The sequence below is a fragment of the Staurois parvus genome, unplaced genomic scaffold (assembly GCF_062004578.1).
Source record: "Staurois parvus isolate SC_StPar_1 unplaced genomic scaffold, SC_StPar_1.0 ptg000549l, whole genome shotgun sequence".
Lineage (NCBI taxonomy): Eukaryota > Metazoa > Chordata > Amphibia > Anura > Ranidae > Staurois > Staurois parvus.
The window spans coordinates 3,281,506-3,307,859 of NW_028318345.1; the positions used below are offsets into that span (position 1 = coordinate 3,281,506).

The following is a 26,354-nucleotide window of genomic DNA, read 5'->3' on the forward strand; positions in this document are numbered from 1 at the left end:
AAATGTAACGTGACCTGTTAAAATGTTTAAAAAGTTAAAATGTTGTTAAAAATTTGATTGAAATAGCTTTTGATTTCAGTAAATATGCTGCAAACACAACAAATGACAATTTTCAGTTCTTTACAACCTATAAAGTGTTTTGAAACTTACTGTGCATAATAATTTGGAACAGTGCATTGTAAGTTTTTTTTATAAAAAAAATCCTGTTATCATTGGGAGGTTTGTTCAATAAAATTTGAATTGTACTCTTAATAGTTGATAACATGAGAATTATGCTGACTGTTATTTACATCAAATATTTAGGTAAATGAGAAAAATATAATTTGCATAATAATTTGGAACAGGGTGTAGAGAGGTGTGTGCCTTTCCAAATCACATCCAATCATTTTAGTTTACCACAAGTGGACTCCAATCAAGGTGTAGAAACATCTCAGCAACAATCAAGAGAAATGGGAGGCACCTGAGCTAAATTTCAAGTGTTGCTGCAAAGGGTCTGAATACTTACAGTATGCCAATGTCATATTTCAGTTTTTCATTTTTCATAAATTTTCAAACATTTCTATAAGTCTGTTTTTACTTTGTCATTATGGAGTACTGAGTGTAGATTAATGAAAAAAATGAATTTAAGGAACTGTAGTAATAGGCCGCAACAAAATTAAAAATGTGAAGGGGGTCTAAATAATTTATAAATGTACTGTACGACCACTGCAGTAATAATTAATACTATTTGGCCCATAAAATCCTGTATGACTGCAGTAAAATTCCCCAGGATACAGCATAGGAGGCAGTCAAGCACACCACAACCAAGGAAGACTCAGAGGATTGCAAAGACTCCATCAGAGGACAAAATTTCAGGCTGTCTGTATCGGGCACCTCAGGGTGTGCATTGCAGGCAGACCCAGAAAAGTTAGTGGAGTACGAGTCAAAGCCACCCAATACAGCGGGACTGTTACATGTGTCTAGAACAGGGCATGCTGCACCGCAAGGCAGAATAGAGTTAAGCTTAGAGGATCAGGTACTAAGGAATCAGTTTGCTTAATACAAATAGTAGAGTCAGGCAGCCGAAAGTTACCAGATCACTGTAGATGGGCAGCAGGAATGCACTGAGGAGAGTTCTACATGTCTTTTGCACAGAACAGCAGGAACTTGCTTCCTCAAAGTTGAATCAAAGAAAAGAGCACAAAATTTACCCAGTGGATGATGTCAGTTCTCAGTCCTTCACCACGGTAAAACTGAGAGACAGACTTGTTCAATGGTGCCCAATGGTTCTGGTAATGAGGTAGCTCCTGAAGCTCAGCCAGCATGGTGTGTGAGTCTTTATAGAGACAGGGTCACACCCGGGGCTGTGCCATGACTCTGGACCTGGTTAGCGCTCTGTGGTTGATTTTTTCTAGTGTTCTCAGGTCTCAAAAGTGCCATAATGCAGAACCCATTGTCCAAAGGTAAAATTCAAGGCTAGCAGGGTTTGGTACTTTAAAGTCGGGATAAGAAAAGGCCGATAGATGCATATACTGACCAGCTCAGCAGTGATGTTGTAGGAATTATGAACAAAACATTATCTCACCAAAAAGCTAGATAGAGAAACGCGTTCATCCTCCAAAAACACGAACAAAAAAAGAGGAATGCTGAAAGAAGGGGTCATACTGGGCTAGCCCAATTTTTTTTTTCATTTGCCAGTGTCCAATCTTCTTGTAGGAAGACACACAGTCCAGGCAGTGTCTGAATTCTGTATTAACATACAAATATCAGACTTGAAAAGAATTTTGAATGTGGGCTACACAGATGAAAAGAAAAGAAATCAAATTACGCAGGGATGTGTTCATTAAAAGTCATTAAGTGTATTTTTAAAAGCAACTAGTGTAATTTTCTGAATTTGACATTGTATAACCCTCTTGCAGAACGAAGATTTGAAAATGAAGAAGTAGCACAATGAGCCAGTTAGGTGTGCTGCAGTACTCATGTGCTAACAAGCAACATGCTGATAAGTGGTGTGAGCAAAGTGACAGATGTGTTCATTAGTTTGCTGCTCTTCCTTCACTATTTAATCACAGGATGGGGACAGAGAGAAAACCTAATTTTATTTTTTACCAGCAGTAGAAAACTTTAGGTTTCAAGACTTTGGCATCCACAAAAAGTTCTTCCCTATTCAAACAAGGCACCATGATTGCTTTTGTGTCTGTGCCCACCATGTCTACTTCATGCTTACGGACAATGCTGCTTACATAGCTGTGTAACACTCCTACTGTGTACTGGGAACAGGGTGTTTTTTTTTCTCCCTTATTCAGATATACTCAGCTACAGCACACTAAGGAGAAGTCATGTGAGACATGAAGAGCCATTAAAAAATAAGAGCTTCTTCTGAAAAGCAACTGAAGATTATCTCAAACTGAAATGTGGTAAGATGTAAATAGCTCTCAGTGGGGTTATCCTTCAAAGCTTAAGCAAATTATTTTTGTTCTGAAGATTTTATAGTATTACTTTTTAAAATACCACCAGGTTATCCCAATCATTAAGCTGAATACATAGTTTATTGCAAAAGTAGCCAAAATAGCCAAAAAGCCCCACTGACATAATTCTAGACTAGATATTTAATACTATGACGTTTTTTTTAAATCAATTGAGATCGCCGAGTTTATAACAATTAAAGACAACTAGCTTGCAGTCCAAGTACGTTATTACACATCTGAATAGCTCTATAGAATACTTCTATTACCATTCCCAGAAAAGTATGATACATAAGATTAAGCCACACATAAACAAGTCCCAATACAAAAGATTTCCCAGAAATAAAACAAAACAATTGGCTCTACAAGCTTTTGTGAAACCCGTCATGAGTATGTCCAGGCCACACTGTTTGTATAGTAAGGAACTCTCAGCAAGAGAGAAGAGCCTTTTTATTCTGACATAAACCAAAAAGTTGGAGACTTACACATGCAGTCTGGCAACCTTCCCAGACCATTGCTATATTAACTAAAATAAGCTGAGGATAAATACCTTCCGTATGTGTTTGTTATATTCAGAGTCATTCGGGAATTGCAGGGAAACCAGCTTCTGATAGCTTTGCCTTTGACTCTTTCAACCTCTCATTGCTATTATATGAGTTGACTCACAGATAGACGTGTACAGTAATGTTCTCTCAAAAGCAGTAAGAATATATACAAAGCAGCAATCTACAGCAGCTAGAATATAGTATACTACTAAAGTTACATCACTTTGATTATCATCTGTCTAGATATGTCCAAGCATCAGCTGCTCTGCCACAAAAGACTGGCCATAAGTTTTTTTTTTTTCAATACATAATTTGATTACATGAAAAGTGCATTTAAGGCCTCTTGCATATTGCAGCTTGAAAAAGCTCAGTACAGCGTTTTTTTTTTCCACTGAGGTAAAATATAGCCCATTATTTACAATGTGCCTTTGCACACGTGTAAATAGGCGCCACGTATTCCTCAGTAAGGAAAAAAAAAAACCAAGTTACACTTACGGTAACGTCTTTTCCAGGAGTCTTTCAGGCCAGCACTCTGAGAGACCTCGGCTCCTCCCCATCTGAGGAAACACCTCCACCTACAATAAAAAAGCTCCACTCCCCTCTGACCTCAGTTCTCCAAGCATCCTCCGGTCATCTGGGGAGACACAATGCGAGACAACATAATCATAATAAGCCATCTTCACATAACCAATATCAACAGTGGGTGGGAAACCGGTGCTGGCCTGAAAGACTCCTGGAAAAGACGTTACCGTAAGTGTAACTTGGTTTTTCCCCTACCGTCTTTCAGGCCAGCACTCTGAGAGGATAAGCGAGTACTCACCCTTCGGGCGGGCTAACTGCTTGTAAGACCTTACGACCAAAGTCCTGCTCCTGCACCGAGACCAGGTCCAGTCTGTAATGCTTGGCAAATGTGTCATAGCTGGACCATGTTGCCGCTCTGCAAATCTGCCCTGGGGAAACCCCTGCTAACTCTGCCTGGGTAGCCGCCACAGCTCGGGTGGAATGTGCCTTGATACCCTCCGGGACCTCCAGGCCTTCTGCCTGATATGCTCCTGTAATCGCCAGCCGCAGCCAGCTGGCCAGCGTCCTTCTAGACGCCTTCTTGCCTCTTCTAGCCCCCTTAAAAAAAACAAAAAGGGATTCGGTGCTTCTGAACTCCCTAGATTTCTCTAGATACTGGAGAACGCACCTTCTGACATCTAAACAATGATACCTCTCCTGATCTACCCCCACCGGGTCAGGAAAAAATGAGGGAAGGACAATGTCCTGTTCCCTCTGGAAACTCCGAGCTACCTTCGGAATGAAGGACGGGTCTGGTCTGAAAACGATCCTGTCTGAAAAAATACGGAGATAGGGTGTTCTGATCGAGAGGGCCTCCATCTCACACACCCTCCTCGCCGTGGTAATCGCCACCAGAAAAGCAGTCTTAATGGTGAGCTCACCTATCGGACAGGACTCCAAGGGCTCGAACGGAGCCCTAGTCATCCCCCCGAGCACCTTGGCCAAATCCCACACTGGAAATGGTCTGGACCTCGGAGGCCTCTGCCTCACCAGAGCTTTGAAAAACCTACTCACCAACGCCTCCCTGGCCAGGGGCGTCTCCAAGAACACACTGAGGGCCGAGACCTGGCCCTTGAGCGTGCTGACAGACAATCCCTTGTCCGCTCCCGCCTGCAGGAATTCCAACACAGAAACCAAACTATGGGTTGCCACAGCTGTCCGGTCACACCAGGCTGTAAAGCAACCCCAGACCCTACCATAAATGGCCTGGGTCTCCTCCTTCCTACTGGCCAGTAATGTCGCCACCACCCTAGGCGAGAACCCCTTCTCTAAGAGGAGCTGCTGCTCAGAAACCAGGCCGTTAACCGCAATCTTCCTACGCTGGGGCAAAGAACCGGCCCCTGTGTTAACAAATCCACTCTTGGTGGCAGCTCCCAGGGTGGACGAGAGGCCAAACTCTTCAGGGTCGCAAACCACGCCCGCCGCGGCCAGAAGGGAGCTATCAGGATTAACGAGGTCCCCTCTGTCCTGAATTTCCTCAGGACCAGGGGGAGCAAAGGAAGCGGGGGAAAGGCGTAACAAAGCCGGTAGTCCCACCTCTGACCTAATGCGTCCACCGCTCTGGACCCGTCCCAGCGGGATAGAGAGAAGAAATTTGGGACCTTGTTGTTCCTTCCGGAGGCAAAAAGGTCCACATCCGGGGATCCCCACCTTCGCACAATCTCCTGAAAGACATCGGGGTTCAAGGCCCATTCCGACTCCCTGAGCCGAGTCCTGCTCAGGAAGTCTGCCTTCTGGTTCAGCTCCCCCTTTAAGTGTATCGCAGACAGGGACGCCAAATTCAGCTCTGCCCAGGACAACAGTGTCGCCGCTAAGGCCCCGAGGGCCTTGCTCCGCGTCCCTCCCTGCCTGTTTATATAAGCCACTGCCGTGGCATTGTCCGTCAGGACACGCACGTGCTGGCCCGTGACCCCCGCCTGGAAGGAGTGCAGAGCCTCCCACACTGCCCTCAATTCCTTCCAATTCGAGGATTTGTCCTTCTGCCCTAAGGACCATTCCCCCTGAGTCACCAAATTTCCCAGGTGGGCTCCCCAGCCCCTGGCGCTGGCATCCGTAGTGACCTCCGCGGAAATCGGAAAGCACCACAACAGCCCCTGAGTTATGCTGGACGATCTCCTCCACCACCATAGAGACCTCTTCACACTGGGGGGCACCAAGACCCTGCGTTCTAGGGAGTGACACTTCCTGTCCCAAACCCTCAGGATCCACAACTGGAGGGGACGCATATGCAGACCTGCCCACTGAACCGCCGGAATGGACGCTGTCAGCAATCCAAGTACCGACATGGCCTGTCTTACGGACATCGACCTGCTCCCCTGCAGCAATCTGACTCCGGCCTCCAACTTGGTGACCTTTTCCAAAGTCAGGCTGGTCTTTTGGTCTACCGAGTCTAGAGTGTAGCCCAAGTAAATCACCTTCTGAGAAGGCACCAGGCAGGACTTCTCCAGATTCAAAACCCACCCCAAGCTTTCCAGATGGTTCCTCACTATAACCAGGTCTTGCCGTAAGTGAGCCTCTGAATCTGCGAAGAGCAGCAAATCGTCCAGATAGGCCACCACTGAAATCCCCCTCAAGCGGATAGAAATCAGTGCCTCCGACAGAACCTTGGTGAATACTCTTGGCGAGGAGGAAAGGCCGAATGGAAGAGCCCTGAACTGCCAGTGTCGAATTCCTTCCTCCCCCCCCACTGCCAACCTGAGGAACCTCTGAGAGGCTTCCGCCACGGGCACGTGTAGGTAGGCGTCCTTCAAGTCTATGGATGCCATGAATGCACCTGGTGGGATTAGGGACCTGATTGTAAAAATGGAATCCATGCGGAACCTCCGGTAACGTACGGACTTGTTCAAGGGTTTCAGGTTCAAAATCAGTCTGAACGCCCCAGACGGCTTTTGAACCACAAACACATGGGAATAAACTCCCTTCCCTCGCTCCGCTACCGGAACCCTGGAGATGACCCCCTGGGACTCCAGAATCTCCAAAGCGCCCACCAGAGCCGCGTCCTTCGTCGGATCCCTTGGACGGGTCGTCACTAGAAAAGTCTCGGGTGGCGGTCTCAGAAATTCTAACCGGTAACCCCTTCGGATGACATCCAAAATGAAGGGGCTGGTGACCACGGCTTCCCACTGTGGGAGGAATGCCGCCAATCTTCCCCCCACAGGAGGAACCAAGTCACCTTGGTTTTTGGGGCTGCTCAGGAGGGCGAAAAATCGCCCCCCCTCTTCCCCTACCTCTCTGTCCAGCCGACCTACCCTGACCAGGCGGTCGCAGGCTCAGCCTCTTTGCCGGGCGGGCCTTCCGTGTCCCCCCCTCCTGCATTTTCCTCTTGAGGGGGAAGGACTTTTTCCTATCAGCCGTCCGGTCCAATAATTCCTCCAACCCCGGGCCGAACAGACAGTCTCCTGTGAGGGGGATGCCGCATAACCTAACTTTTGAAGTGATGTCCCCCTGCCATGTCTTTAGCCACAGCGCCCTTCTGGCTGAATTGGTCAGGGCAGCAGACCTGGCCCCCAATCTCACCGACTCTGCGGAAGCATCCGCAATATACCCCACTCCTTGCAAAAGGGTCTCAAAAGAGGCCAAGATTTTTTCCTTGGGAGAGTCTGCCACAATATGGGCCTGTAATTGCGTAAGCCAATACTCTAAGTTCCTGGCTACCACTGTCGTAGCCATGGCCGGTTTCAGGTTGTACAGGGTCGAGTCCCAGGCCTTCCTAAGGAGAGACTCTGCCCTTCTGTCCAATAAGTCCGGTAAGACCCCCATGTCCTCAAACGCTAGGTCAGTTCTCCTGGTTGTTTGGGAAAAGGCCGCGTCTAGCCTGGGGCTCTTGTTCCAGACCGCCTCCGGGTCTTCCGAAAACGGAAACCTCCTCCTCAATGCTTTTGAGAAGAACGGTTTCCTTTCCGGGTCTTGCCACTCCTTCTTAATCGTGTCTACCAAAATGTCATGCACAGGAAACATTCTGTGCTGGTGCTCCTCCAATCCCTGATACATTTGGTCGTGGAGAGATAAGGCCTTAACCTCCTCCTTAATGTCCAGGGTTTCGTATATAGCCCCCAGGAGCTCATCAACCTCCTCTAGGGTCAACTTATACCGTGAGGGGCCCCTCCCTTCCTCCGAGGGACCCTCACCCGCTGATTCCTCCTCAGACTGGGAGTCCCCCACTGGTTCCTCCCCAGTCATAAGGGGTTCCCGACGACTCACCGAAGCCACCTGGGGGGGGGGGGGGGAAGTGTAGGTAATGGGAGGGCAAACCTCTCCATGAGGGACTTGAAGGAGTCGAAGGTGGTAGCCAACTCCTTCACTGACCTAGCTAGGTCCCCCTGTTCCGGCTTCTCCTCCCTCACCAACCCCTGTATACATGGGCCACAAAGAACCTTTCGCCAAGATTCTTTTAAAACTTCCTTACAGGAAGGGCATCTCCGCTTGGGCTCCTGGTGCCTAAGTTTAGCTCGGGCCTTGCCCTGCAAGACACAAAAGAAAAAGGGGGGAGGAGGGAAACCCAATCAGTCCGACACTAAACACCCCCCCCCCCCCCTGCTTCCCGGCAGAGCAGCAAGGGCCTGAAAAACCGCAGACCCCTTGCCCTACCTCCTGCTAGGGGCCCACAGGTAGGGGAGGCCTCCACTGAGGCACCTTACCTGTGACTGGCTGGTGCTGGCATCTCCTGGTCCCGGTGCCTCCGACATCCCGTACCGGAGGGTGGTCGCCTGGTGCAGGTCTGTCCCCCAGACCGCTGTGCACCGCACCGCCACATTCGAATTTCGCGCCGCCGTGGTGTGAAGGCCGCGACCGGAAGCGGAAGTCGCGGCCCTGGGCGAAGCCCCGCCCCTTCCGCCGGAAACCGCCGTCTCCCGACGTCCGGCCCGGCAAAGCCCTCAGACCGCCAGCATGGGAAGGAGCGGAACTCCCCCCGATCCTCCCCAGACCTCACCACGGCCACCCCGACACCCCCCCTCGCCGGAGGGGGTCGGGGGGCGAAGAGCAGGTAAGTGCCCTGTCCCGTCCCCCGGGATGCACTCTCACTGCTGGCAGCCTGCCCTGGGAGGATATGCAGCCGGACACTCCGGCCTTCACTCCCGGCTGCGTCGGGCCTCACAGCCGGCTATCCGGCCCTCGGCTCCCCTATCGTCCTCCTGCGCCTCCTCGTGTCTCCCCACCGGAGGAAACACCTGAACTGAGGTCAGAGGGGAGTGGAGCTTTTTTATTGTAGGTGGAGGTGTTTCCTCAGATGGGGAGGAGCCGAGGTCTCTCAGAGTGCTGGCCTGAAAGACGGTAGGGGAAAAAATAGGAAAATCAGCATTTTTGGTCCATAATTTACGCCGCCTGCAAGCATATGAGCATAAATATTAATGACTTTTCCCTAAGAATATACTGTAAGCACAAATGCCAGAACGTGCATATGTGCAAAACAAGCGCCTGAAATTACATTTAAAAAAGCAGATGTTCAAACATCAGTACCATGTGCAAGAGGTCTAATTGTCTACACACAATAGGACTGTTTACACAAAAGCAATGAGGTGTGCCAAGAACTACACACTACACTTCTATAGGTTTGCTATACTGAAAAACAAGCTCAAAGGCATTTGCAATAACAGGAGCTTCCTGTAAACAAATTGTTTTAGTTTCCAAAGACAAAAAAGGTGATTTATAACCAGCTCCTCATTTTTATTGCTTATTAAAGGGGTTCTATGCAGACAGGAGAAGTTATCAGGTTAATTGTGTGTAGAGATGTGCTGGTTGCTTTAAATATTAAACAGCAGTTGCAAAGCATTTTTTTTTCTTTTCCTCTTTGTGAGTGACAAACAGGAAAAGCAGGACTGTGCTCTGATTGGCTGTTGCTACAGCTACGAAGGATCCACCCATAGCAGCACTATTGCAGCTGAACTTATGATTGGCTGTGGAGGAAAGGACAGAGGAAAAAGGAAGAAGGAGGACATGTGGGGGAGCAGACATTTTCAGGGGACCGCATGGAGCAAGGGCTCCTGGTGTAAAGTCACAGAGTCTCACTCTCTGTGCTGGTGGAACCCATAAACTGGGTTGGGAGTGTGTAGAAGAGGAATTGTTGCAGGAGGACAGTGTGCAAATCAAGGATTGTCCTGCCTGACACTCAGGATTACAGCCACTCAAGTGCATATGTCTCTCAAAGTCTGGAGCTGCTGAAAGAGAGAGGATTTCTACTACTGTCTAATGCTATCTAGAGGACAATCCAGAAACAGTGAGTACTCTATGATGAAAGGGGATTTTGATATTGCTGCATTGCTGTTCATCTCTGGAAAATAGTCATGAGAAAGCCTGCTCGTTAATTCTCAGAGTGACACAGATCTTGGAAAGCCAAAGATGCTCAGAATTAGCTATTCCTGCTGCTGATTGATGAGAGAACTCTGTCACTGCATATTACTGGTTTGTCTCCTCAAAACGTGTGCTGTGGCTGAAGAGTGTGTTTAGTTCCAAGTCCCCACAGAAGCTTGCTGCTTTGAATATACTGAGCAAGTATCAGTACATCAGGATTTCACCTGTATGGTAAAGATTTGTTGAAGTGTTGTTGTTTTCTATTGCAATGTTCACTGGAAGATTCTGTTTAAAGGAGACTGTGCTATCCTGCTACCCCTGGATTACAAATACTCTCCCATGCAGAGAATGAGCGCTCTTCCATTGATTAAAGGGCCCCAACGTTGAGAGACTTTAAGTTTCATCTCACTGGCCAGTGGTTAGGTAGGACATTTCTGCTCTAGATAGTATTGCTATAGCAAATGTCACTAAGCTGCTAAATCTCATTAACAGTTATTGTTTCATGTGTCAATGTCACTCTCATATGTCGCCCTAGTCAGTGTGATACTAGTCAGTTTTTGGAGAATTTGGAAAGTGAATTGTGACTTCTTACTGTGTTATGCAAAGTGGTATCTGTGTTTTATGTACATTACCTGTGTTAATCAGCTAGTTCTTTTTCAGGGTTTGTCTTCTTCAATAAAACCCATAAAAAATATTCTCAGAGTGTCGAAGTGTTCTGGGTATAATCGGAGGTGTCACCAGATTCAGGTGGGAGCTGAACCTATATATCTAGCCAAGCATCACCCAAAGGTGTGCTACATGTGCATAGAAAACTACAAGGCTTAGGATGGCCATGTATGGCAAAACAACAACTGGCACATGTTGTAAGCCATCTGCCTATTCATAAACAGCACTTTTGACCAAGAACATTAAAGTATTTACATATTCTGCACAAATGGTAAAAGTACTTTAAAACAAGCCCTCACTGAACTCTGTAGTTATGGGACCTGTGGAAAAAATATTCTTCAAAGCTCAGACTCTGAAATCCCCTCTCCTCTTATTTTCTCTGACAGCAATCTTGACAGCCTGCCATCCTTCTTATATAGAATTATAGCCAGTGGTGCAAGCAATTAGAAACCTGACTTCAGAGTTTCGGTTGCGATTTTTGATGATGAATTCCTTCACAGTACCTAGAGCTAGAGGTCAGTGGGGTTTTTTTTTTTTTATAAAGCTCTTTATCTGATTCTTAAGGATATTTAAATACTTCAAATGTCCTTTGGTCTTTATCCCAATAAGATGGGACTCAGCTAACACTTTTAGTAGTGCACATGTTTTAGACACTCCCTTTTATCCTTTTATGTGAAGTAGTAAATGATTCCAAAATCTTTAAGCACTTCTTGCCAATCCACACAGGAAATGTAATGTGGGCCAATGGTCACCCTTATCTTCCTCCATGATTAATGTTTTTGCAGAAGATAAGCCGTTAGAAAAGAAACAAATCAAAGTCCCTTTACCTGCCCATCAATACAACTTTCCTCTAAAATGTATTGTTTATTTTATAATCAATTATGAACCTTCTCAGCATAAAGTGAAAATGTGGTTTTAATAATAATGCACTAACCTGGCAAATGTCAGGCCTATTCCATTGTCAGAAAACCTACCAAGAGAAAAAATTTAGAAATGATTATTTTAGCGATTTAAATAATCATAAATGTGCATATCTACAGATTTAATCTGAGTTGTCAAATCATTTTCTGTGATGTACGCATTGCTTTGATTGCCTTATTGTTGAACTATAAACCTAGCTCCCATGAAATCAATAAAATGATTGGCAAGTGGGTTCTTCAAATTAACTTTTCTGCATGATTATTTGTTCCATTCATCCATGGGCAAATTAACTACATGAAACATACTTTGTGAACACTTTATTAAAATGCATGCATATGGAGGAGCAGCATAGTCACTCTAGGACAAGATGTTAGGACTGCAGAACACCTCCCTCTATACTATGGAGTTGAGGGGCAGGTGTTCTGCAGTTTAGAGGTAAACTGGATAGGGCTCTAAAAACACAATGCAAGATAATACCACACATAATCTTATGAGCTGACTGGACTTCTTGCAGATCACAAAATTCTTTCAGTATTAGATTTACCATACCAAAAAGAAGGCAAATAAGAAAGCTAGGTTGTTAAGTTTTCATTCACTTTAAGCTTAATGTATACTTCCCTTAGTGACATTCTATTTACAGGTTAACTGCAGATAGTGTAGCAAGACAAGACACACATACCCAGAGTTATGTATGATAATGTCGCCTCCTCTCACCCAAGCACCATGATCATTGTTTTTGAAGGCAACAAGACTGTCAATTACAGCGGCAACTCTAGGCTTCAGTGGATCAGCATCAACATGAGGGCGAAATCTGTAAAGAATAACAGAAATAAACATTTTAATAAAACACTGAGCATAAATATAAACTTCTAAAAGGTGCCATAGTAATATTGCCATTTAAAAGCAAATACCCAGTCACTAAAAGTTTGGGTTAAGTCCTTTTCAACGTATTTTACATTTTGCATATAGTAGATAAAAGAAAAAGATAACAAACTGTACAAAATAGAGATTTGTTTACCTCTAAAATCATTTTCTTGAAGTACACCACAGGTTACAGAGGACTTCATGACTACTTGGATTATGTTGCCACCTTCAGGTGAATGGGCACTGATCAAAAACCTGACTAAACCCCTACCAGCATAGCTAAGCCTCTGTTTTGTAGCAAGTAATGAGGAAGACACAAAAGGGGAGGAATCTCTGTGTCCTGTAACGTACTCTGAAAATAGGATTTTACAGGTAAACCAAAAATCCTAATTTCATAATCAACTACTTGGTATATTCTAAAGCGCTGAGCAAGAAGAACTGACATTACAGCAGCAAAGCTGAAGGAGCCCAAACACAAAAAAGGAGGGGAGTGGGGCCCCGCTATAAAGTCACCTACAAGACCTTTCACTCAAAACTGGCATCTGCAGAGCACAAACATCTACCTGGTAGAGCATGGCAAACATGAAAAAGAAATCCTGGTGGCAGCATTACAAGCTTGAACAACAGGAGCTGGATGCTGCAAAGCCCAGAAAGCACCAACACTCCTAGCGTAATGGGCCTTTACCAGAAATGGAGGATGTTTGCCCTGGGATACTATAGGACAGAGAAACAAGTGGACAAAAAGATACCACCACAATGTCTTGATTTAGGTGTAAAGGAGGATCCTCCTTGGGTAAGAAGAAAACTAAGGCCTCAACAGAACCAGGAAAGCCTTCATGCAGGAAAGCACAACCAACTTTGATATCCTTTGAGCTGAGGTAATGGCAAAAAAAAAAAAAAACTTGCACATAAAGGAGCAACAAGTGAATAATCTTTCTAGTTCAAAACGGAGAAGCCTGAAACAGAGAAGACCAAGTTAAAGTCCCATGGAGACAAGACTGTTGAGGCGGAGCACAAAGGCAGAACAATCCATATGACACTCTGCAAAGACTTTAAAAAGATGTCATTGGTTTCGGAAACAGAATGACAAAGGCTGATATTTCTACTTTGATGGTACCTAAAGCTAGAGACATCTTCCCACCAGACTATAGAAAGGACAAAAATGTACCCCACAACATACTGCTGGGCATAAAACGTCCAAGCAGGCAAATGAAAAAAATAAATAAATAAAGGACTTTCAAGAGCCTTGTCATCAAACCACTTGGTCATAAAGCACAATGGCATATCAGACCTTGCTATGGCAAATCTGGCCTACCTGGGGAGCATACAGCTCACCTGCCAAGAGATTTATGATGCATACCATGTTCTTCTTGGCCAAGCAGGTGCGATCAGAATCACCAGAATGCCCTCTACCCTTTTCCTTCCAGGAGAGGAAGAAGCTGAAGTAGAGGTAAAGCATAGATCAGCAAAAACTGATCCCTGGGAGTCACCTGTACATCCACCACAAATGCCTGAGGATCACTTGTCTGGGCACAAACCTGGTATTTATTATAGATACTGATATAGCGCCGTCAGTTTATGCAGCACTTTACATATACAGTATATTGTACATTCACATCAGTCCCTAACCCTCAAGGGGCGTACAAACTAAGGTCGGTAACTTACATTCATACATACACATACTATGGCCAATTTAGACAGGATCCAATTAACCTACCAGCATGTCTTTGGAGTGTTGGGAGGAAACCGGAGTACCCGGAGGAAACTGACGCAGGCACAAGTAGAACATGCAAACTCCAGGCAGGTGGTGCCATGGTTGGGATTCAGACCAACAACCCTAGTACTGCCAGGCAGAAGTACTAACTATTCAGCCACTGTGCTGTTCAGTTTTTTGTTGAATCTGGACAACAAGAGATCCATATCTGGCATCCCCAGCCACAAACAAAATCTCTGCAAAACAGACCAGTGTGGAAAAGCCAGCCCAATTGCTTGAAGTTTCATGATGTCGACTGACAACTCCAGTTGTCTAGAACACCCCCCGGCCCAAAAACCTGCCATCCATGGTCAAGACCTTCAAATTCATTAGAAGGAGGATTAGTTGGCATGCAGTATTGGTGTGGTAATCCAGAATTCCAGTGCCAACCTAGTCTTGGGAGTCTGATGCATTGGCGGATGCCTGCAGTTTGTTCTATAATGACAATATATTGAAATAAAGAGCTCTGGAGTTAAACTCCAGCTACCATCTTTTGATAGTTGCGATCATGCACTGCAAATCACAGGAACTATTGGTGGGGCCTGAAAATTGGGATGTATAGGTAGGCTTTCTTGATATCCACTGACACCAGAAGTTCCCCTGATGAAGTGAGAAATCGGCAATCAAATGGTTTCCATCCTGAATTTCTGTACTTTCAGGAACCTGTTGATACCTTTGGGGGACCAGAATAGACTGAATGACTACTTGGCTTGGGAACAGTAAACAGGTTTCATCTGAAGCTGCAAGACCTATTCCCCTCTACTAGTACAGGTGCTAACAACCCCCGGGGACAGCAAACTTTCTATAGCTGCAAAAAAAACCACTTCGTTTTGTGGCTCCAAAGACACCCTTGAATGCAGATACTATGGAGGGGGGAAGCAGTGAAACTCCAGCGTGTAGCCTCTAGACACCACGCTGCAGATACAGTTACCTGTGACTTTCTAAATCTAGAATGAAAGCCAATATCCCCCCCCCCCCCCCCCTGCCCATGTGAGTGGGGCTCTCCCTTCACAGTGAAGAGTACTTGCCTCCAGATCCAGGGGACATGGGGATACACTTCTTATGGAACAGGGACATAGGCTTGTTGCTTATGAAAAGGAATGTCTTCTTAGATTAGATGTGTTTTCACCCGTATAAGATGTGCACTGATCATATAGTTTCCTGGTGTCATTTGTTGGCCTATATGCACAGTCTATATTAGAGTAAATGTATATATTCTGTGTCAGCAATTTTTTTGTGTTCAAACATGACGCATGCGGCATGACACTGCATATATTAATGCACGATTGTAGTGTTTCTGTAGTGTAGGAACTCTTACTTCCCTCTGAGGAAACTATGGATGCCACAATCCCTGAGTCTCTCAGTCTAGTGTTCTGCAGTTAAAAACTAGTAATTAGATCCAAAAACAGGTGCAAGCAGGCAAAGCAATGAAGGGAAGAGTTGTGTTTTCATTACATTAGACCTTCCACGTTTGTGATGCAACACAAAGAAATGGCATGGCGTTGACTGAACACAGAGTGTCCCAAAACAAATAGCTGTCTGTCCCTTAGGCAAATAGGGAGAGTCTAGGTGAATGAATACATGAACATAGAGTAATCAATCTGCCCTGACACTACAAACTACAGCATTAACATGTCAGGCCACTGTTAGAAGGTAAGGCAAACAAAATGACAAAGGTAATATAACTACACTAATAACTAGTTAAAACAAAAACATGTGGCACAAGCATTGGAATCAGAATTTGCTTTTAAAGACAGTAAACAAGAAGGTTGCTAGTTTGTGAAAGAGGTGTTTAAAATATTTTAATATCACGGCTAAAGAACTGCAATAACCTTGATCAAATACCACTGTATAGTAGGAAAGACATTCTATACTGCGCTAAGGACTTCCTGGTGAAAAATCACACAGAAATAGCATTTGATGTTTGGCAACAATCTGAAAGCAGATATATACACACACCCATTTCCTCTGAGTGTGCCGTAACTCTGACCTTTACCTGCCTTTTATGTTGTCTTTAAAGACGTGGAACTTCACTCTCTCAATCAACATGGACTATTTCAAATCCTTATGCTGCTAGCATTAGTAAATAGATAGAAAAGTATATCATATTTACTTGTTTTAACATTTTTTTGTATTAATTAATTTACTTCCTAGTTTCCATGCCTATTCAAATGATGTCATACATCCCAGGAGTCTTCAGGAGGGGAGGGAGGGTTTTCACCTCAGTCAATGCCAGAGATAAGGACAGATGGATTCCAGAAAGTAACTGCCACATGAATCGTCTGCCTTTACTCAAAATGGACACTGCCAGAAATGCCAGGAGGTGTTTTAAAATGATTTCCCAGCAAAAGCATGGAGACATGCAAGAATGGAGGAGTTTGTTTTGAATAATAAAAATTAATTGTATAGCATTTCTGGTTTGTGGTACTAAGATGCAGTGCAGTTCCACTTTAACCACTTGACCTCTGGAAAGTTTTACCCCCTTCATGACTAGGGCATTCAGCACTGTGCTTCTCGAATTGGCAATTGCTCAATCATGCAACACTGTACCAAACAGAATTATAATTTTTTCCACACAAATATAGCTTTCTTTTGGTGATATCTAATCACCACTGAGTTATTGTTTGCTATATAAATGAATAAATACAAAACATTTTTAAAAATGTTTTTCTTATTTTCCATTTTATAATTTTGCAGGGCAAAGTGGTTAAAGTGAACTTGCACTATACCCATGTAGGGCAAAGACATAGGTTCACTTTCTTGGCACCCCTCCAGCAGCTTGTATTTGCCTTTCCTTTCGTAGACCACCACTCTGTTTGGACACTTGAAAGGAAAATAGTTAGCTTGTGTAAGCACTGTATCATACAGGGATGAGGATTCTCTCTCCTCACCAACATGTAACAGCACTGGGTATCTGAGCGATCAATCAAGTACCAGTGCTGAAGTATTGGGTATTTTTCTTCACACCCATTGGCTGAATACATCAGCTGGGGACTGAAGGGAAGGTTAGGTAGAAACTGCTTGAGGTTGCCATTAAAATGAACCTGTTGCTTTGTACTGCATTAGCAAACCAAAAGTTCACTTTAAACAGAATGTGTCAAGAAGCAATATATTTCTTTGAAAAAGCTTTTATGGTTCCTGGACCGTATACTGGTTCTGGGCTGTTATGTCAACTAGTACAGATAAACAGAGGCTTTATTGCTCTGCTAAGATGCCATCTGTGAATCAGAGAACAGCCACCTGTATCCAGAGCTAACAACAAAAGTTATTTCACTTGACAGATTTCATTTAGTGGTCACAATATTCTCTCCTATCAGGTTACTGGTTTTCCTTCTGACAGCACCAAATAGATGTGAAAAGCAAGGTTTTACAGTCCTATAAGTACTGCAAAAGGGAATATACAGTATATACACAGGAAACTACACTGTTTGATAAAACAATATACTTCTCAAAACAGACCACAAGATCCGCAAAAGGGCAATACCCTACATCAGGCATGTCCAAAGTCCGGCCCGCGGGCCATTTACGGCCCGGGGGTCGGTTTAATACGGCCCTCCAACAGCCCTCCCTGCTCTGTGTAATGTGGCCCTCCCTTCTATGGCAGACAGTCTTCTGCTTGAGAGCAGATCTCTCCCTGGTCTGTGTAAATGCGGCTGTCGCACGGCCCTCCCTTCTGTGGCAGACAGTCTTCTGCAGTCCGCATGCGTGACTGCGCCGCGCTGAGAGCGACAGAGGACGGTGACGTCAGGGCCGGGCTTCCAGCGTGAAGTGTGTTTCTCTTCCCCTCCCGGCTGCCGAGCAGAGACTTCAGCTCCAGCTACCTTTTTCACCCTTCACATTAGTGCAGGTAAGTTTTTTTTTATTTATTTTCAATACATTGTAAAAACTCAGCTGTCAGTTGATCTTAATGTTACGAAATGAAAAGTATGTCGTTTAACTTGGCATAAAATAATTTATTTGCATTTAATTGTAATGGTTCAAAGAATGTTTGGAAAAATGTTCGGCCCTCCACCATGTTCACTTCATCCAATATGGCCCTCTTTGAAAAACATTTGGACACCCCTGCCCTACATAAACAGGCAAAGCTGAAAGACTGAAGACAGGAATGTTAAAGCTCCAATTTGATAAGTAATTTTCAAGTGTTACACAAATAGTAATGTCTATATTACCCTATATGTTACAGAAATGTGGAAGCAAACACCCACTTACTGAGAATATTGCACAATGTCAGCAAGAAATGTGTACATCTTAAACAAAATTACATACTGAACAGAGCTTGCTTGGCTGTTAAAAATAAAGTTAAGATCACCTTGCATTGTTGTCCAGACACAGATATTCTCTAGGGTCTTCAGCACTTGCATGTGTGGTCTTTACACCCTTGTCAATAAACAAACCAGCCTGCAAAAGCAATGACATCTGTTTACAGTTTTTGCTCCCAATATTTATATATTGAATCTGAAATTGTATTACATTAAGGGCTCATGTATACCGCAGCTGATAAAGTGACGTTCAGGAGCTTTTCTGCGTTTTTTTCAGCAGCCCCTGAACTCTCCCAAATGTTTTCCTATGTGTCCATGTACACATAGTCCTTTACAGTCATTTACAGGCAGTTGAGTTTACAGTCATTTTTTTGAATACAGCAAAATTGCATTCAGGAGTAGATTTTACTGGTGTTTCAAATGTCAAATGCTTGTAAATGCGGTTAACCACGTTTATAAGAGTTTGTGTTTAGAAGCATTTTTTGACTGGTCCATATCCAGGGCACAATTCACTAAGCAGTATCTTACGAGTATGTGGTAGGATACTGCATAGCATTTTTTTTTAAAAAGAGCCCATTTGAATCCACTAAAAAAGGCTACTAAAATATTGCATGAGTTATTTTATCAAGTCATACGGTATTTTAGTAGTGAAAATCATGCATTAATGTTTCAGCTGTCAGCGGGGTTCCCACTGACAGCAGAATGTAAAAGAAAAAATTGCTGGCAATTAAAAATTAATTTTAAAAAACGGCGTAGGGTCCTCCCCTCCCATCCATATCAAGACCTTCGGGTCTGGTATGGATTTTGGGGGGAAGATGATGCCCATGATGCCCGCCATCATGATGCCCGCCACTGCCACTACGAAAAAAAAAAAAAGGCTCCGCACCAGACGCTGGCCCCCGGCCGTCTCTCTCTGAGCTGGTTTGACGGTTCCTAACTATGTAAGGGGTGGGGCCATCACGTATGTGAACCCGCCCCCGTTTGTCATCAGTGACCAGCATGCCCCGGTCGATGAGGATGTCACCGACAAATGGGGGCGGGTTCACATATGTGATGGCCCCGCCCCTTACATATTTAAGAACTGTCAAACCAGCTCAGAGGGAGACGGCAGGGGCCAGCGTCGGGTGCGGAGACTTTTTTTTTTTTTTTTTTTGGAGTGGCGGGCAGTTCGGAGTAGTGATTGACGTTGGATCTACTTCAGGGGACATTCTATTCTTTTCCTTCTTTAAAAGGACTTTTCAAAGAATGTCTCCTGTCTTTTTTCACTCAGCTTTTTTTTTTTGTGAATAGGTAGCGGTACCATGTACACCATACTCATTCACGTGGGGGGATTACTAAAGGGGGCCTCCAGATTCTGAGAAGCCCCCCGCCCGCAGAGCCAAACAACCACAGCCCAGGGTTGTGGGGAAGAGGCCCTTGTCCCCATCAACATGGGAACAAGGTGCTTTGGGGGAAGGGGGGAAGCCCCCTCAGCCCTAAAAAACCCCACCAATGTTGAGGGCATGTGGCCTGGTATGTGACCGCTCACCCCCCCTTCTTCAGGTCTGAATAAGGCTCTTATTGAGCATGCTCCGAAATGCTTTACCGCCCCCTTCACCTCCTACATCTGACTCTGCTCTCCTAGCTTCATTTTGATGCACAGGCACATCCTGGACTCTACTTCCTGATCTTATAGATAGCGTTTGCTGCTGGACGGCTGGATGTCCCACCTGGATCTAATTACCACATGATGAGTCTTTTAAACTATTTATCTTGTAAGTGCAATGTATCCATTGTTTACTAAATAAATTGTCAATACTGCACTTAGAGGCGCCGTCCTCTCTTTTTCCTGTTACTGCATTAGAGCCTTGCTTCCACTCTAAGAAGAGCTGCCTCAGTGTTACTGCTCCCATCCATCAATCCCTGATATCCATCTGGCACCTTTATCCTACAGCTACAGAGGTTGGGCTCCAACAAGCGCACCCTATATAATATACATTTTCTGCAAAAAAATTAAAAACCCAGTGGTGATTAAATACCACTAAAACAAATCTCTACTTGTGTGAAAAAAAAATGATAAAAACTTCATATGGGTACAGTGTTGCATGACCACGCAATTGTCATTTAAAGTGCAGTTGTGCTGAAAGGTGAAAATTGGCCTGGGCAGGAAGGGGGAAAAAGTGCCCGGAAGACAAGTGGTTAAAGGGACGTTTATATTTAAACCACTTTCCTATTGGGCAATTTTACCCCCTTCCTGCCCAGGCCAATTTTTAGCTTTCAGCACTCTCTCACTTTGAATGACAACTGTGAGGTCATGCAACATTGTACCCATATGAGATGTTTATAATTTTTTTCACACAAATAGAGCTTTCTTTTGAGGTATTTAATCACTACTGTGTGTTTTAATTTTTTGCACTATAAACAAAAAAAAAAAAAAAGAGCAAAAAAATTTGAAAAAAAAAAAAAAAGGTTTGTTGTTTCTATTATAAATTTTTGCATACAAGTAATTTCTCTCCTTCACTGATATGCATTGAGGCTGCACTGATAGGCTGCACTGACAGGCAGCACTGATGAGGCCGTTCTGGTGGGCATTGATGAGGAGGCACTGTTGATGCTGCACTGATAGGTAGCACTGATGGGAGGTGCTGGCTGACAGCACTGACTGGCGGTAGTGCTGGGCACTGATCATCAGTGCCCTGATGATCAGTGCAGATGTCCTCTGTGAAATTTGCCTGTGACAGCGTAAGGAAAGTGCTGCCGATAACCAGCAACTGTATTTACTCGGTGATCTGCTGTCTCATTGGACACAGCTGACCACGTGGTAAAAGGCAGCTGTGATTGGCCTTTTACCTCATCATGTGATCAGAGATCCAGACAGCACCTGGTGTGCCTTGCACAGGAGGGCATCATAAGATGCCCTCCCAGAACTGGACAACTGTGCTGTAGCAGTCATTCGGCTATAGCGCGATTGTGAAGTGGTTAAAGTGGTACACATGGACAAATCGGTAAAAGTGGATATTTTTTTTTAATCTAAGTGATGACACGGAGCACTTTATGAAGAGCAATTAACCACTTGCCCTCCTGAGGATTTACCCCCCTTCCTGACCAGGCCATTTGTTACGCTACGGCGCTGCATTACTTTAACTGACCATTGCACGGTCATGCAATGCTGCACCCAAGTGAAATGTATGTCCTTTTTTCCCCACGAATTGAGCTTTCTTTCGGTGCTTTTCGATCACCTGTGCGGTTTTTATTTTTTGCACCATAAAATAAAAAAAAAGACTGACAATTTTGAGAAAAAAAAAAAAAACACATACAGTCATGGCCGAAATTGTTGGCACCCTTGATATTTCTCCAGGAAATCATGTATTTCTCACGAAACGTATTGCATTAACACATGTTTTGCTATACACATGTTTATTCCCTTTGTGTGTATTGGGACAAAACAAAAAAAGGGAGGAAAGAAAGCAAATTCGACATAATGTCACACAAACCTCCAAAAATGGGCTGGACAAAAGTATTGGCACCCTTTCACAACTGCGGATAAATAAGAATGTTACAAGCATGTGATGCTCCTGTAAACTCACCTGGGGCAAGTAACAGGTGTGGGCAATATAGAAATCACACCTGAAAGCAGATAAAAAGGAGAGACGTTCACTTAACCTTTGCATTGTGTGTCTGTCTGTGCCACACTAAGCATGGACAACAGAAAGAGGAGACGAGAACTGTCTGAGGACCTGAGAACCAAAATTGTGGCAAAATATCAACAATCTCAAGGTTACAAGTCCATCTCCAGAGAACTAGATTTGCCTTTGTCCACAGTGCGCAACATTATCAAGAAGTTTGCAACCCATGGCACTGTAGCTAATCTCCCTGGTCGTGGACGGATGAGGAAAATTGATGAAAGATTGCAACGCAGAATAGTCCGGATGGTGGATAAGCAGCCCCAAACATGTTCCAAAGACATTCAAGCTGTCCTGCAGGCTCAGGGAGCATCAGTGTCAGCGCGAACTATCCGTCGACATTTAAATGAAATGAAACGCTATGGCAGGAGACCCAGGAGGACCCCACTGCTGACACAGAGACATAAAAAAGCAAGACTACAGTTTGCCAAAATGTACTTGAGTAAGCCAAAAGCCTTCTGGGAAAACGTCTTGTGGACAGATGAGACCAAGATAGAGCTTTTCGGTAAAGCACATCATTCTACTGTTTACCGAAAACGGAATGAGGCCTACAAAGAACAAAACACAGTACCTACGGTAAAATATGGTGGAGGTTCAATGATGTTTTGGGGTTGTTTTGCTGCTTCTGGCACTGGGTGCCTTGACTGTGTGCAAGGCATCATGAAATCTGAGGATTACCAAAGGATTTTGGGTCGCACTGTAGGGCCCAGTGTCAGAAAGCTGGGTTTGCGTCCAAGATCCTGGGTCTTCCAGCAGGACAATGACCCCAAACATACGTCAAAAAGCACTCAGAAATGGATGGCAAAGAAGCGCTGGAGAGTTCTGAAGTGGCCAGCAATGAGCCCAGATCTAAATCCCATTGAACACCTGTGGAGAGATCTTAAAATTGCTGTTGGGAAAAGGTGTCCTTCCAATAAGAGAGACCTGGAGCTGTTTGCAAAGGAAGAGTGGTCCAAAATTCCGGGTGAGAGGTGTCAGAAGCTTATTGATGGTTATAGGAAGCGACTGATTTCAGTTATGTTTTCCAAAGGGTGTGCAACCAAATATTAAGTTAAGGGTGCCAATACTTTTGTCCAGCCCATTTTTGGGGTTTTGTGTGACATTATGTCATATTTGCTTTTCTGCCTCTGTTTTATATTTGTTCCAATACATACAAAGGGAATAAACATGTGTATAGCAAAACATGTGTTAATGCAATACCTTTTTTGTGTGAAATACTTGATTTTCAGGAAAAATATCAAGGGTGCCAACAATTTCGGCCATGACTGTATGTTTGACGTTTTGCTATTAAACGTGTCCAGTAAAAATATTTTTAAAAAATCAAATTTTGTAAAATGTAGGCCAAAATGTATTGTGCTGCATGTCTTTGCTAAAAAAAATTCCCAACACTTGTAAATTAATTGGTTTGCGTGAAAGTTATAGCGTTTACAAAATAGTGGTATACATATACTGGGATTTTTTTTTTTTTTTCATTTTTACTAGTAATGGCAGTGATCAGCGACTTATAGTGGGACTGCGGCGGACATTCTGACACTGGGAGGAACTGACAGTGTTACTGACATCCCCAGTGACACCAATACAGTGATCAATGCTAAAAAAAAAAAAAAAAAAAAAAAAAGCATTGGCACTGTACTAATGGCATTGGGCAGGAAGAGGTTAACATGAAGAACGATCAAAGGGTTAACTGTGTGCTGGGAGTGTTTTACTAGGGGGCAGGATGTGTGTGATTAACTGTAATTGCACAGCCGCCCACAGCAGTGCGCCAAAGCTGAAAGGGAGGAGGACTCTTAGAAAACAAAACAGTCCTCCTCCCCATCGGAGACCCTCAGAAATCACTGGGCGCTGGCAAGTAATTACCGACCAGGGCCCGGTGATTGACAGCCACGAATGGCGGCGTGGGTAGGGCGCGCGCCCCCTACTCGGAAATGCAAAATCACATAAAATATATATACATATACATACGATTTTGCGTGCTGCTTCCGCCCTGTAGCAGTATTTTTGCTATAGGGCAGTCGCCAAGTGGTTAAAGGGCATAGATTGGTCTGTTTATTGCATAGTACTGCGCGGCACTGATCATATTTATTTTTTTACCACCACTAGAGTTTAGTTCCCCAACCAACTACCCATGATGTGACTACTAGTAGACTCTCAGCAGATGTTCCGTACCTGTCATCTGGAACTTCAGCTGAAGGACTAATCATCATGAAGCTAAACAGAGGTTGTGCAAACTGCATGTAGAATGGTCTTCAAGCTATGGAGACCATGTTACCAGTCCATTCATTAAAAAAAAAAAAAAAAAAAAAAAAAAAAAAATCTCACCTAAGAAATGTTCTAGAACTTTTAAAAGGCACCTTGCAAGGAAAAAAATTAATGGAAAGGAAAAACACTGCACATAGGCATTCAAAATATTTGTGATTTGCCTGTGTTTTTATCTATTTCTTAAGGCAGATGCATGGTCTCTTTGAAAAGAACTTACTTTGAGAAACTGATTAAGAAAAAAAAAAAAAAAAGGATGCCACTTAATCTCTGTTACCACTACAGCACAGACCTGAGAGTCCTTGAACCCAAAAGTTCCCCACCTGCAAATACTGACTGACTTTCTGTTAAAACGCCGAAGCACTGGCAGCGGGGGAGGGAGACATGTCAATATTAAAAAACAGAACAGGAGACTGCAATTACATATGAAGCACAAGTTCAGACACATCCAGGTAACTGGTTTGAATCTATGTCAGAGCAGAATTAGATTCATACCCCTGTAAACCTAGGAAAGATCTGAAGGTTTACAGGGCCTTTAGATAATGAAAATAAAACTGGCAGACATCTCTTCAAGCTGGAAAAGAAAAGCATAGTTTCATTCTTAGCTGAGGGGCTATAGGCAGATGGTGTAATATTTTTAGCAACATGTGGAGTTGTTCGTACAGTAGCATTGTAGTTACCTTAAAATTTGAATGAACTCTGTTGTTGTAGAATATGCCAAGTGGTGTAAGCTCAGCTTTGGTATCCGGGTACAGTCCATGGGATTCACCAGTTGAAGACTTGTGAAAAATAAACCAGATCCCAGCATCCTTAAATAGAAGAGTAACAGAGTTATGTGGATATGCCTTCTAATACACTTCACTAAACTAAAATATGGCATTTAGCAGCCCAAGTTATGTCCTTTGTTAATGATTCATCTAAGACATTGGACAAATAGATAGGACATTAATATTCTAAGTCACTGACCCAGAACATGACTCGGGTCACAAATTCTGACTCTGCATTCTCTAGCTGCATGCTTGTACTGAAGTCAATGACAGACAGGCAACAAGTGTTCTTATAAAGGAAGTCATCAACAGCTATCTCGCTATTCTTTTCAAAAGATATTTCCAGTGTAGACAATATATAAAACCTAAGTTCCCTTGTCTGGGAGGCCAGACTCCCCTCCATCCCTGACTGAGTGGAATAGGGGATGCAGGGGAATCCCGGACAACAAAACTCTTACCTCTAGGTGTTCGTAGACCCCTGGCAACACAAATCACTTAAATATTATTATTATTATTTATTATTATTATTATACAGTATTTATAAAGCGCCAATAGTTCACTCAGCGCTGTACATTACAAAGGGGGACAGAACATGTGACAGAACAATACCAATACAATGCAAAACATGAGGGGATCGAGGGCCCTGCTCTTTCGAGCTTACAATCTAGAAGGGATGGGATAGTGGTACAGGAGGAGATAGCTGTGGGGGATGGAGTGGTAGGAAGAGTGGAGGAGGTCAGCAAGTTAGCAGGGGGTGAGGTAGGCTTCCCTGAAGAGATGGGTTTTCAGGGTGCGCCTAAAGGAGAGGAGAGTAGGTGATAATCTGATGGGTTGGGGCAGGGAGTTCCAGAGGATGGGTGACACCCTGGAGAAGTCCTGGAGGCGGGCATGGGAGGAGGAGACCAGGGAACTAGAGAGAAGGAGGTCTTGTGAGGAGCGGAGTGTGCGTGCTGGGCGGTACTTGGATATTAGGTCAGTGATGTAGTTCGGGGCAGTATGGTGGACAGCTTTGTACGTCAGTGTTAGGATTTTAAATTTGATCCGTTGCGCAATCGGAAGCCAGTGGAGGGATTGGCAGAGGGGGGTGGCGGAAATGGAGCGGTTGGAAAGGTGAATGAGTCTGGCAGCCGTATTCAGGATGGACTGAAGCGGGGATAGCCAGCGGCGAGGCAGGCCAGTGAGGAGGAAGTCAAAACCCAATAGTTCTTCCAGTAGTAAAGAATAAAATAAAACAAAAAAATCACTGTTGTATGTAAGCAATTAAATAAAAAATTTAGAAGGTAGGCTTTCAATGCAAAGAGAAGAATGAATAGAAGTTCCTCCCAGATTGCTGTTTTTTCAGTTTAGACTAGAATCAAAAATTAAAAA

At 44.1% G+C, this 26,354-nt stretch overlaps 1 protein-coding gene across 1 annotated transcript in view; it reads right to left on the reverse strand.

The window, feature by feature from the left end:
• The window catches only part of CEMIP2 (cell migration inducing hyaluronidase 2), a 140,408-nt gene that overhangs the window by 39,757 nt on the left and 74,297 nt on the right, over positions 1–26,354 (reverse strand). Inside the window, exons 11-14 of the mRNA XM_089691064.1 lie at positions 24,900–25,028; positions 18,352–18,440; positions 12,105–12,236; positions 11,439–11,474 (exon numbers count right to left, since the gene is read on the reverse strand). Of these exons, the coding sequence (XP_089547190.1) occupies positions 11,439–11,474; positions 12,105–12,236; positions 18,352–18,440; positions 24,900–25,028 (386 nt within the window). The remainder of the gene's footprint in view (positions 1–11,438; positions 11,475–12,104; positions 12,237–18,351; positions 18,441–24,899; positions 25,029–26,354) is intronic.